Source organism: Anomaloglossus baeobatrachus, chromosome 1, assembly GCF_048569485.1.
Source record: "Anomaloglossus baeobatrachus isolate aAnoBae1 chromosome 1, aAnoBae1.hap1, whole genome shotgun sequence".
NCBI lineage: Eukaryota > Metazoa > Chordata > Amphibia > Anura > Aromobatidae > Anomaloglossus > Anomaloglossus baeobatrachus.
This window is the reverse complement of record NC_134353.1, coordinates 750,923,890-750,937,582: the sequence shown is the minus strand read 5'-3', so window position 1 is coordinate 750,937,582 and position 13,693 is coordinate 750,923,890. Positions and strand designations below refer to the sequence as shown.

General features: G+C 50.9%; 1 protein-coding gene across 7 annotated transcripts in view; it reads right to left on the bottom strand.

Annotated features, from left to right (window-relative positions):
- Positions 1-13,090, bottom strand: part of ATXN2 (ataxin 2) — a 183,566-nt gene extending 170,476 nt beyond the window's left edge. For 5 of the 7 annotated variants that reach the window (XM_075323758.1, XM_075323785.1, XM_075323766.1 and 2 more), the window contains exon 1: positions 12,414-13,089. In XM_075323758.1, coding sequence (XP_075179873.1) covers positions 12,414-12,502 — 89 coding nt within the window. In that variant the 5' untranslated portion in view covers positions 12,503-13,089. Of the gene's footprint in view, positions 1-12,413 lie in introns of all 7 variants that reach the window. The other 2 variants (XM_075323804.1, XM_075323812.1) reach the window with 2 other exon arrangements.
- Positions 13,091-13,693: the final 603 nt, after the last annotated feature.

Below are 13,693 nucleotides of genomic sequence, written 5' to 3'. Positions count from 1 at the left end.
CACGGAGTTGGCTGACGCCACCGCCGTACGGCTCGTAGAGTCTAGGACAGCATTAATCGCGGAAGACGCGAATGCAGACATTTGAGAGGTCAATGGTGCCACCTGCGGAGCAGATGTACGTGTGACCGTGTCGACCTGTGTAAGGCCAGCTGAAATAGCTTGGAGTGCCCATACGGCTGCGAATGCTGGCGCCAACGACGCTCCAATAGCTTCATAGATGGATTTTAACCAGAGCTCCATCTGTCTGTCAGTGGCATCTTTAAGTGCCGCCCCATCTTCCACTGCAACTAGAGATCTGGCTGCAAGCCTGGAGATTGGAGGGTCCACCTTGGGACACTGTGTCCAGCCCTTGACCACGTCAGGGGGAAAAGGATAGCGCGTATCTTTAAGCCGTTTGGAGAAACGCTTATCTGGATAAGCGTGGTGTTTCTGGATTGCGTCTCTAAAGTCAGAGTGGTCCAGAAAAGTGCTTAATTTACGCTTGGGATACCTGAAATGGAATTTCTCCTGCTGTGAAGCTGCCTCCTCCGCAGGAGGAGCTTGTGGAGAAATATCTAACATCTTATTGATGGACGCTATAAGATCATTCACTATGGCGTCACCATCCGGGGTATCTAGATTGAGAGCGGCCCCAGTATCAGAATCCTGATCAGTTACATCCGCCTCATCACACAGAGAGTCGTCCCGCTGGGACCCTGACCAGTGTGATGAAGTTGAGGGTCGCTCATAGCGAGCCCGCTTAGGTTGTCTGGGACTGTCGTCCGAGTCAGAGCCGTCACCCTGGGGTGCATGTGACACCCCCGGAGCTAGGAAGTGTTCCAGCTGAGGGGGACCAGGGGGCAATGAACCAACAGTGCCCATGGTCTGAGTTACTGGTCTAGACTGCAATGTTTCAAGAATTTTAGACATAGTCATAGACAATCTGTCAGCAAAAGCTGCAAACTCCGTCCCTGTCACCTGGACAGCATTCACAGGTGGTTCTCCCTGGGTCACCTCTAGCAGAGGCCCCGGCTGAGCAATTGCCACAGGGGCCGAGCACTGCACACAATGGGGGTCAGTGGAACCTGCCGGTAGAGCAGCCCCACATGCGGTACAGGCAGCATATAAAGTCCGTGCCTTGGCACTTTTGCTTTTTGCGGACGACCTGCTGTTGTCTCCTTGAGAAATCTAAGGAGGGTATATAGCAGAAAATCACCAGCGACCGTACAGTGTAAAGTATTGCCAGCACAAAATACAAAGTACACTATGGCACAAGTGGGGGAGAGCCCTTGAGGGCTGCTTACCGCCCGCTGAAAAGCGGGTGTGAGGTCGTAGAATCCCTTGTCTGGGTCTCCCAGCCTCCCCTCTGCAGCTCAGCGTGCAGGCAGGAATGGCTGCCGGCGTCCTGTGAAGAGGGGCGGACCGTGGGCGTGCCACAAACAAAAGTGCGGGAAACTGCGTCCCACTGTGCCTAGTGTGAGGGCTGGAGTATGTAAAACAGACTCCAGCTCTTAGCGCTGCTGGTCTGTACAGCGTCCCGCCCTCCTCCTGACTGGCAGGTCTGGGGGCGGGAACGATACGAACTAGGCCGCAAAAGCCGGGGACTGTAGTAATCTAGCGCGGCCGTCATATATGCACGGCCAGCGCGGAAGTCCCCGGCGCACCACAAATCCCAGCCGCGACGCAGTAAACACTGACCCCAGCGGCCGGATCGGCCGATCGTACTAAGTCTCCTCACTCAGCAGAGCTGTAGTGAGTAACGGCACAAGCGCAGCAGCGCTGTTTACCCCGGCGCACTAACACACCCAGCAATGCTGCAGTGTGCGTGCGGTAAGCACGGGGACACGGAGTACCTTAATGAAGCAGGGTCCTGTCCCTGAGGAAACTCCGCTCCGTATCCAGCAGATCCTCCAGGGGCTGTGGATGGAGCACGGTCTCAGTGCCCGGAGACCGGTCAAGTCCCACTTCACCCAGAGCCCTAATGGGGATGGGGAAGGAATCAGCATGTGGGCTCCAGCCTCCGTACCCGCAATGGGTACCTCAACCTTAACAAACACCGCCGACCGCAAGTGGGGTGAGAAGGGAGCATGCTGGGGGCCCCCGTATGGGCCCTCTTTTCTTCCATCCGACATAGTCAGCAGCTGCTGCTGACTAAACAGTGGAGCTATGCGTGCATGTCTGACCTCCTTCGCACAAAGCATAAAACTGAGGAGCCCGTGATCCCACGGGGGGGGTGTATAGCCAGAAGGGGAGGGGCCTTACACTTTTAAGTGTAATTCTTTGTGTGGCCTCCGGAGGCAGTAGCTATACACCCAATTGTCTGGGTCTCCCAATTAGGAGCGACAAAGAAAACAAAAACATATGTGAATGTAGCATTAGAGAAATAATAGCCAAAAAGGATACGTTAGGCCAGGGGTCTCAAACATGCAGCCCCTCAGGCTGCTTCGTGTGGCCCCAAGGCCCGTGCCCCTGTTCACTATCGCGGCCGATGCAGGGGCCACTGTCTGCACTTTATGTCAGATGAATGTTTTGCTGGCGCTGCGCTCTCGCGCTGGTAACACAATCATCTGACATAAATCACTGACAGTGACACTGCAGCTGCCACGATAGTGAACAGGGGCACGGGCCTGGGGGCTGCACGAAGCAGAGATGAGGCAGCCGAGGGAACGCGGGACAGGTGAGAGGAATGGTGTTTTTGGGTTTTTTTTTATCGTGTGTGTGTGTGTGTTTGAAGGACAGCACATTAACCCCTTAGCGACCTATGACGTACTGGGTATGTCATGGCTCCCTGGTACTTCAGGACCCATGACATACCCAATACGTCATGGCGAAATCGCAGCCCTGCTGGCTGCGATCACTTTCCAAATACCTTAGATTCGGGGAGGAGGGGACCTCAGGAGGGGTGGTGTCTCCTTCCCGGACCTACGGTGGCTGTGATTAGCTGAGCGGCGTTCGTCAGCCAATCACAGCCACTGTAATGTTCCAGCCATTGAAAATGGCTGAAATATTGAAATCCAGGCATGGTCAGTGCAGCTATAGCACCGACCATTGGCTGGAGCTGGGTGACCTCAGTTTCACCCGCCCCCAACTCTGATTGGAGAGACCGGCCTTGTGACCGATCTGTCCAATCACTGTGGATCTGGGGCCGGAGACCGCCCCCTCAGCTTCACTCCGGAGTCTGTGGAAGGTGAGGGGAGCGACCGGTAAGTTATAGCCACTGCCCCCCCCCCCCCCCATTTCCACAGGATGGGGACAAAGTGCGCACATTACTATGGGATGGGGATAAGGCTGGGGACATGACTATAGGATTGGGGCATTACTACAGGTTGTGGACATTACAAGGATGGGCACTATTATTGGATGGGGACATTATTACTATAGAATGGGGACAAGGTGAGCATATACTATAGGATGGGGACTAGGATAGGCACAGTACTACAGGATAGGTACATTACTACAAAGGGACAAGGATGGGCATGTTACAACAAGATGGGGAACATTACTAAAAGATGTTGGTCAAGATTTCTATATAGTGCTAATTGTAAAGGCCGCTTTATACGCTGCGAGATCGCTAGCGTGCGTACCCGCCCCCATCGTTTGTGCGTCACGGGAAAATCGCTGCCCGTGGCACACAAAATCGCGCGGACCTGTCACACTACTTTCCTGCCTAGCGACGTCGCTGTGACTGGCGAACCGCCTCCTTTCTAAGGGGGCGGTTCGTGGGGGCGTCACAGCAACGTCACTAAGCGGCCACCCAATCAAAGCGGAGGGGCGGAGATGAGCGGGACAAACATCCCGCCCACCTCCTTCCTTCCTCATTGCCGGCGGCCGCAGGTAAGGATGTTCGTTGTTCCTGCGGTGTCACACATAGCGATATGTGCTGCCGTAGGAACGACGAACTACATCGTACCTGCAGCAGCAACGATAATTGGGAATAGGGGGGCATGTCACCGATTAGCGTTTTTGCAACGATTTAAAATCGCTCATAGGTGTCACACGCAACGACATCGCTAACGTGGCCGGATGTGCGTCACGAATTCCGTGACCCCCAACGACATCGCTTTAGCCATGTCATAGCATGTAAAGCGGCCTTTAGACTATTAAAAGGGAGTAAAAAAAAAAAGTGAAAATGTTCAAAATCAGTGATCCAAAGGTGTGTAAAAAAAAAAATTATATATGGTACCAATAAAAATGTCACTTTGTCCTGCAAAGAATGCGGCCCCCCCAAATTATTTTTTTTCCTCTGTGCGGCCCATACACCCAGCCGAGTTTGAGACCCCTGCGTTAGGCTGTGTCCGCACGCTGCATCTTGAGTGCATCTTTTTATCCTGTGGTCACAGAAACGCCGCTTGTGGCCCAAAAAACACATGAAAGAACACATGCGTTTTGCCACATTTTTGTTAATGCATTTTTTTAAAGGAGAAACAAAATCTGATATAATAGAATAATTGATAGATAGCTAAAATAGATAGAACATATAGCATAGATAAAAATAACAGAATAGCTCAATAGCTAGAGCGATAGCTAGCTTGGCCAGGCGTTTTTTTTTTTTTTTAATTTTTTTGGTTAAAAAAAAAAAGGACGTGGGGTGCCCCCCATGTTTCATATCCGAAACAGCAACAGCTCTGCTGTACCTTGGCTGGTTATGAAACAGAGGTAATCTCAAGTGTTTTGTTTGTTTGTTTTTATTTTTTGTTTATCAAAAAAAAAAAATGACTTTGGGTCCCCCCATTTTTCTAAAACTAGCCAAGGTACAGCAGACAACTGAGGGGTGATATTATTAGGGTGGGAAGGGCCATAGTTATTTTGCCCTTTCAAGCCTAACACAAATTCTGGCGCTGGGCCCGGCTCTTCCCATTGCCCTGGTGAGGTGGCAAATGGGGTAATAAATGGGGTTGATGTCAGCTGGCATCAGGCCCTGATATTAGTAACTGGGGGGGTGCATCTAACAGACACCCCCATTACTAATTCCATTATTTGAAAGTACCGTACTTTTCGCTTTATAAGACGCATCGGATTATAAGACGTACCCCCAAATTTGGTGAAGGAATAGAGAATTTTTTTTAATAAATGGGGTCCGTCTTATAATGCCAGTGTCCGTCTAACAAATCATATAGAGTATATGTCCCTCATAGCCCCCCCATCCTAAAATTAGCCCCCTTAATCTGGATATGGCCACCTTATGTTGAATATAGCCCCCTTGTGCTGGCACACGCGGCCCCCTGTGGCTGGCACACGCGGCCCCCATGCTGCTGCTTTTAGTAAAATAAACTCTTTCCTTACCTTCTCTAGCACTATGCTCCCTCGTGTCCCCCTCCTTGGGGTTAAGCTCCGGCCTCCTGCCTGCATTTCCTGGTTCACGGTCCCGGTCATGTGATCGGCACAGCAGAGTGACATTGCTGCGTGCATGATCACAGCACCAGGAGGGAGACCGAGGAGACACGCTGGAGGGGGTAAGTAAAAAGGTTTTTTTTATTTTACTATGGGCAGCAGCATGGGGGCCATATCTAACACAGGGGTGCATGTGCGATCAAAGGGAGCACAGGCAGATATAATATGCGCAGTTCCCCCAGCCCATCGCCGCGGTTTCAGCACCACAGTGATGGACAGCGGCTGTGCATAGTATATGAGCGGGAGCAGGAGATCAAAGGCTCCCTCCCACAGCTTCACCAGCCCCCCCAGCACCGCTCCAGAGCGGCCCCCACCTCCCCTCGACCCTGCAGTATATAATCCGTATATATATATATATATATATATATATATATATATATATATATATATATATATATATATATATATATATATATATATATATATATATATATATATATATATATATATAACAAAAGTGCGTCTTATAAAGCGAAAAATACGGTAATAAAAAACAATTTTATTACAACAAAATTCTCCAGACTTCATCCCTCGTTGACCAATTTATTAAATACAAAAGATCTGCCGTAATCCATTTCCATGTGCTCAGACATTCTCCAAAGTCAAACCTGAACAGACATAAAAAGAGAAATGAATTTAATAAAACAGAAAAGACACCCTCTTTTTCAATTTAATTCCCTGTCAAATCTCTAATGCAGGTCTGCCGTAATCCAAATCTGGTGTGCCCACGTCAATCCCATACTCTCTGGCACATTCAATGGAGAACATAACATACCCCACTGATTGTGCCAGCAGACACACACACTGCCGTGTGTGCTTTCCTGCAGTGACCTGAGAAGACCTCATAAGGTCAGCCCAGGTCACCACAGGGGTGCACACAGCAGTTTGTATGTGCGTGCAGGAGCAGTGATGTCACTGCGTCAAGTGAGTTCATTCACCTGACTCCATGACACTACTGCCGCTCGATGTCGCGCGGCACGGGGTCAGGCGAGTCCATTGTAAACTCACCTACTCACCTTACCTGACCTGACCCTGTGATGTCACTGCTGTGTGATCTTGCGAGTTCGCAGGTCGCTCAGCAGTGACATCACGGGGTCAGGTGACCCCGTAATGTCACTGCTAGGCAACTCGCGACATCAGCATCCTAACGCACGGCACAGGGTCAGGCGAGTTGATTGTGTTCCAAAAACCACTACATGCGTTTTTTGGATGCATTTTTACTCGTCCAAACGCATACAAAACGCAGTGGAAGCGCTAGATATTTGTAATTTGTGTTTATCATTCTGTTTTTAATCACCTCATTGAATTCAATGGGTGAAAAACGCAGAAAGAATTGACATGCTACATCTTGGCTGCATCTTCAAAAACGCAGTCAAAAAAGATGCACTGTGCGGACAGCAAAACAGACATTTCAGACTTTGCTGGGGGAAGGAATGCCTGCATTTGGGTGCGTCTTTGTGACCTCAAAACTTCACTAAAAACGCAGTAGGCTAAGTTCACACAAGACATCTTTTGCTGCGTTTGAAGTCACAAAGATGCACCAAAATGTATGCATTTCCTTCCCCCAGAAAAGGCTGAGATTTCGATTTTGCTGTCCACACTGGGCATCTTTTGTTGGCTGCATCTTAGCTGCGTTTTTGAAGATGCAGCATGCAATTATTTCTGTGTTTTTACAGCGTTTTTGAGCCCTTCCAGTCACTAGATTTGACTAATAAATGCATTGGGTAAAACGCGGTAAAAACTGTGCATTTTTGATGCACTCACGATGCACTGACAAAAAGATGCCATGTGTGAACACAGCCTAAAAGATGCAGTGTGTGAATGAGACTTAATAGCCCTAAAGGGGGCTTTACACGCTACAACATCGCTAATGCGAACTCGTTGGGGTCACGGAATTTGTGACGCACATCCGGCCGCATTAGCGATGCCGTTGCGTGTGACACCTATGAGCGATTTTGCATCGTTGCAAAAACATGCAAAACCGCTCATCGGTGACATGGGGGTCCATTCTCAAAAATCGTTACTGCAGCAGTAACGAGGTTGTTCCTCGTTCCTGCGGCAGCACACATCGCTCCGTGTGACACCGCAGGAACGAGGAACCTCTCCTTACCTGCCTCCCGGCCACAATGCGGAAGGAAGGAGGTGGGCGGGATGTTACGTCCCGCTCATCTCCGCCCCTCCGCTTCTATTGGGCAGTGACGCAGCTGTGACGCTGAACGAACCTCCCCCTTAGAAAGGAGGTGGTTCGCCGGTCACAGAGACATCGCCAGGCAGGTAAATAGTGTGACGGGTCTGGGCGATGTTGTGCGGCACGGGCAGTGATTTGCCCATGTCGCGCAACACATGGGGGCGGGTACCCACGCTAGCGATATCGGTGCCGATATCGCAGCGTGTAAAGCGGCCTTAATTCTCACAACTAAGCAGAGAATTTGACAAAAATAAAGCAAATGCACTGAGCTCTAATGAGTGAGTACAATTTGACCACTCGCAACACTAGTCATAGCTGTGACCACTCTCCACCCTTCTGCTGTGACAGAAGTAACTCCCACAAGGCGCCCCATCCCCTCACTGCTCCCTCTCAGGTAGATATACTAGTCTCACCCAGTAGTCACAGCATGTCATTCCCTGCCCCTAATATTTCCAGCAGGTTCCACTATTCCTTATGTACTCACATTCACTACACTATCAGATGAATGCAACATATGAGCAACCTATTGCCAGGCTTACCTTTCTGCAGTGGGTCAAAGTATCCTGCTGACTGTTACATAAAGAGAAAATGCTGGATGCAGGGAAAACCCTGTTGAAAGGCTTTGTTGCCTGTAGGCTAGGTATGTAGTCATGTCATGCACCCTATGGTGCACAGAGGTACTTAGGGATGCTGGCACAGTGGCTGTCCTACCTGCTGGTTGCCTGACTTGTTTACGTTTTTCCCCCAAGTCTCCTCTGTCACCTCTGATGGCAGCGGCACGGGAATGGATAACACGTCTGGTGCGTACAACACACATAGCTATGACACTCCTTGCCCCTGATGAAGCTGCTCTAAGCGACACGCGTTGGGCCAGGTCTTCCTTATTATAAGTTAAGTATTTATCATTGCAGGGATTGTGTATATTTAGATCAGTGGATCTGGATCTTTTGACAACTGGGTCAGGATTTTTTTTTTTTTTTGCTGCCTCAAACTGGGGTCCAGTCAAGGACTTATAGGTACTAGTATCAGTGTACTACATTATCCTCTGATGATTAGGTTATTAAGTCTGTACTGTATTGTTTGAATTCCAGTTCTTTTTGATATGAAGTAAACGGCTTGATATTCAAAAAAATGTTTTCATATAGATCCAATCCCTGTGAACCTTATGGAAAATTCATTATAAATAATTTTATAGGAAGACCAACTGGGTATTGCTTGTTGTCTTTGGTGCTTTATCACACTTTGTGCACTTTATCATGTTTGTTATTGTTGGTTTTAATATTTTGTACACAAATAAAATTGTTTTTTAACCCTTTATATACCTTGTGGAGTGAGTGCCTTTATGGTCAAGCTTCTTGTTTCTCCTGTCCAAAATGTGTTTTGCTTGATGTGTACACCCCCATTTCATGGTCATTCTCTGAATTCCTTGGCTGTGCATTCTAAAGCTGTTGTTTTGTACTGCGCACCATTGACTTACATTTTCTTTCACTTTCCAGCACCACCAGTTCCAAAAAGTTTAATCAGATCACCTGTCTTGTTGACCAATCTGGTACCCGCCATACTAGGGAGGGCCTGGCATACCGCATACTGATCGAACTTCCTAGTGGAAATCACTGTGTAAATAAAGCCTTTAAATAGGGTTGACTAACAATCTTCGTAATCCTTTTACTTTTTAAAGGGGATGTCTTGGACTTTAACATTGATGACCTATTCTTCAGGATAGGTCATAAATGTCTAATAAGCATTGGGGGTGCACCATACAGCACCCCCCGCTGATCTGTGGTCCTGGTGCCGCCATCCAAAATCACTCCGATGCGGAGCGGCACAGTTCTCTTGACGGGATAGTGGCTGTAGCTCGGTACTACACATCTGTTTTCTATTGATTCAAATAGGTGCAGATATCAGTACCCAGCCATGGCTGCTATACAGTTGACGGAGCTGTGCTGTGCAGCTCAGCAACTGAGTAATTCCGGCCGGCGACACCAAGAACAGCAGATTAGCAGGGCTGCCAAGTGTCGCACCCCAACCACTCAGACATTGATGACCTATTCTGTTGGATAGATCATCAATGTTAAAAGGGGTTGACCAGGACTTTAAAAATCTGTCCTGGTCCAAAAATCCAAGCGCAGATGCATGTAAATGTTGCAGGGTTGTACTTTTGTCTTGTGTACACAGCAAGCAAAATTGGGAGTCTCATACATTGAACTTAGCTCTGTGGATATTACAGGAATCAGTCGCCTCTTCTGCCACATGTAGAATTTTAAAGGTCTAATATCCTTAAAAGGGTTTTCCATTTTGTCATACCGAAGGCTTGCTGTGTAAAAATAAAGTCATAGGGACTTTGCTATAGCCGCTCCAGCTCCCGCTCTGCGGCTGACGCCGATCCTTGCTGACATGATTGTAGCACAGACAGCAATACAGCACTAAATCAGTATTGTGGCCCCTTTATTCTGAAGATTATGAGGGTGCGAGAGATCAGGCCCTCACCGATCACAAAAAGATGGTGTACCCTAACAATCATTACTTCATCAGAGAAAAACAAAAAAAGGTCTTTTACTGTTCCTTTAAGTGAAACCAATAAGTTATTGACAGATTAGATACTGTAACCGGCGTCAAGCTGAAATGAGTCACGAGACTTCATGTAAATGCCATGTGATTGTAAAGTGCACTAGATCATGCCATAAATAGCAGCCCCATGTAAATGTTCCTTTTGGTAACCATGTAGGATCACCTGCTTTGTTTAGTGATAAAAAAGGAAAGAATATAGTAAAGTGTGACATTTCCCTAACCAAAGCAAAGTCACATGTAAGTTAGTCCTTGAGTTGTCCTCCTCAGTCCAATGTGAGAAGTTTCTGGTGAAAGGACACAAGTGATACTTGGGCTGCTCACACAGCTGACACAGGAGGGCACACAGCTGACACAGGAGGGCACACAGCTGACACAGGAGGGCACACAGCTGACACAGGAGGGCACACAGCTGACACAGGAGGGCACACAGCTGACACAGGAGGGCACACAGCTGATTGTCTAATGAGCTGCAATAGGCCCAGTTACTTCACTTTGTTGCCATTAGGTTAGAGTGAATGAGTGTACAATGGACATGTTAAGGGCACTCGGCCACATTAAGCCAATATCCCAGGCACGAGCCAGCACTTTATCTACAGGCAGGTCTGTAAATGAGACTTTATAAAATCTTATGCACACGCGGGGGAAAGTCTGCAGCGCAAATTGATCTGGGTGATAAATTTCCTATCTGCAGCATGTCAGTTTATGCTGCGGACGTTTCACCTATTACATTGCAAAGGTGCGTCAGGTCGGTCACATTTCAGCAATAAAATCCAGAGATTTTATTGTTGAAATTTCATATCGATAAAGACCTGCGTTCATGTACACTTAATGATTAATGATCTGTGTTCATGTACACTTAAAGGGGTTGTCCGGGATGTAAACTGTTGGCCTACCCCTAGGATAGGTCACCAGTATCTGATCGGTGTGACATCCAGCACCCCCGGCCAATCAGCTGTTTATGGTGCCAACCGGATGTGCTGATTTGCACAGCTCTGCCAACTATATAGTGGTTGGGCACTGCACATCTGTGTCCTATTTGAATCAATAGGGAACATATATGACCTGGCCATGGTCACTATACAGTTAACTAGAAGTCCCAGAGAGGGGTCATTTAACATTTCTACCATTGAAACCCTATGGAGCTCAAAATTCCTGGGACTTCTAGTGCTGGCCGCTGACGGCACTGGAAACAGCTGACTGGCGGGGGTGACGGGTGCTGCACCCCCACAGATCAGATACCGATGACCAATCCTAAGGTTAGAGCCCTTTAATTGGTTACCAAAGTATTTTTTTTAGCTAGTCAACTAGCATTAGGAGACGTAGTAACTTGCTAATCGCCGAGGGCTGGAATCTGGAGAAAGGGGTCCTGCAAGACCCTGTGACAGGACTGGCGGTTGAGTGTGCACATCACACCTGCAGTTAGGGGTATTCACACGTTTGATGGATATGCTCTACTCATTGGATAGGCGGTAAATCCCGGTCGCTGGGCCCCTCCGATCCCCTGAACTGAGGCTCTGTACATGGAGCAATGGACGTCATTCTTGATGGCTCTGCAGGAATCAGCCGTGTACAGAGTTTGACAAGGTTTCGCAGTCCCATAGACAATGCATAGAGCGGAGTCACATGCTCCATTCACACCCGATTCTGGGGGTCCCGGGGGTCCCAGCGGTTGTGCCCACACTGATCACATTACCCCATAGAAAATGGACATTACACGCTTCTTTTGTGAACATGGATGGCTGTGGGTGACGGGACTCCGATTGCATCCATTCAACAGAGGGGTTTACAGAAATGGCGCTCGGCCCCACCACACTGGCATCGCATTTTTCGGTGGTCGTCAGGGTTAAGAGGCGCCCCAGAGCAGGCCGGGGTGGAGAGCGGGGCCGTCTGTGCACCCGGTGCAGGGCTGCGGCAGATCCCACCAGCCGCAGAGATCCGCCAGTGACCGATCCCCGCCGTGCCCGGCTGCTGACAGGACGGAGGGAGGATCTCAGGAAGCGGCGCAGAATGCGGAGCCGGCACAGACGCCCTGTCTGCCATTGGCGAGCACTGCGGATTAACCCTGTGCAGCCCGTACCGCACACGATGTAACAGCCATGTCTGCGGTCACCTCCCGCCGGCCATGCGGCCCCCTCCTGCCGCACACAGGCCAGGGTGATCGGGCTCTGCGTGGCCGGCAGGACACGCTGCAGCCCTGAAGGTGAGGCCTGGAGAGCCCGCGGCCTAGTCCCCTCCTCCACACCCGCAACGCCCTTTAATAACATGGCTTCCCCCAGACATCACCCACCTGCCAATGTTCTGCCTGCCTCCTCCTCCGGGCGCCGGCACGTTGGCCCCGCCGGGCTTCCTGTTATTACCGGTCTGCTTCATGGACATGACGGTCCCATAAACAACCGGCAGTCAAAGCAGCTGACGAACCGGGAGAAAAGCAAAACGGTGGCTTCTCTTCTGCGTTAAAAATCAGTTACGGAAGTGGTTAAAAGAGCGTAACGGTCAAAGTGCGGGCCGAGCGGCGCGGGACGCCGGGTCACAGCGGCTCAGGGCTCCTCGGTTGCCACAGGCGAGCAAGACCAAAACAGTCTGCTGAAAACGGGGCCGCGGAGGAATCCAGTCCTGCGCCGTCACTATATCCGCCTGTACCGGGGCCGCGACCTTCTCTCCTCCGTCCAGCGGCTAAACCGAGTGGAAAATCCCCTTCCTTCTCTGGGAACTGACAGCGGGAGCGAGGGCAGATAACACCGGAGGCGCCGAGGGGAGCGGAGGCTGCACGCGGGGAACTCTTTACGGGAAGTCGGAAGGATACCTGTTAGGGCGGAGTGCGCCCTAGTACAGAACACGTGAGCCGGTCTGTGCGGCTGGTGCTCGGCCGGGAGCTGCGCAGTCCTGTGTCAGCGGGGAGGAGGGCGGCGCGGGAGAACGCCCAGTGTGGAGCACAGGAGCCCGGCACACACTGGAGCCCCGCACACACTGGAGCCCCGCCACACACTGGAGCCCCGCCACACACTGGAGCCCCGCCACACACTGGAGCCCCGCCACACACTGGAGCCCCGCCACACACTGGAGCCCCGCCACACACTGGAGCCCCGCCACACACTGGAGCCCCGCCACACACTGGAGCCCCGCCACACACTGGAGCCCCGCCACACACTGGAGCCCCGCCACACACTGGAGCCCCGCCACACACTGGAGCCCCGCCACACACTGGAGCCCCGCCACACACTGGAGCCCCGCCCACACTGGAGCCCCGCCACACACTGGAGCCCCGCCACACACTGGAGCCCCGCCACACACTGGAGCCCCGCCACACACTGGAGCCCCGCCACACACTGGAGCCCCGCCACACACTGGAGCCCCGCCACACACTGGAGCCCCGGCACACACTGGAGCCCCGCACACACTGGAGCCCCGGCACACACTGGAGCCCCGGCACACACTGGAGCCCCGCACACACTGGAGCCCCGCACACACTGGAGCCCCGGCACACACTGGAGCCCCGCACACACTGGAGCCCCGGCACACACTGGAGCCCCGCACACACTGGAGCCCCGGCACACACTGGGCATTATC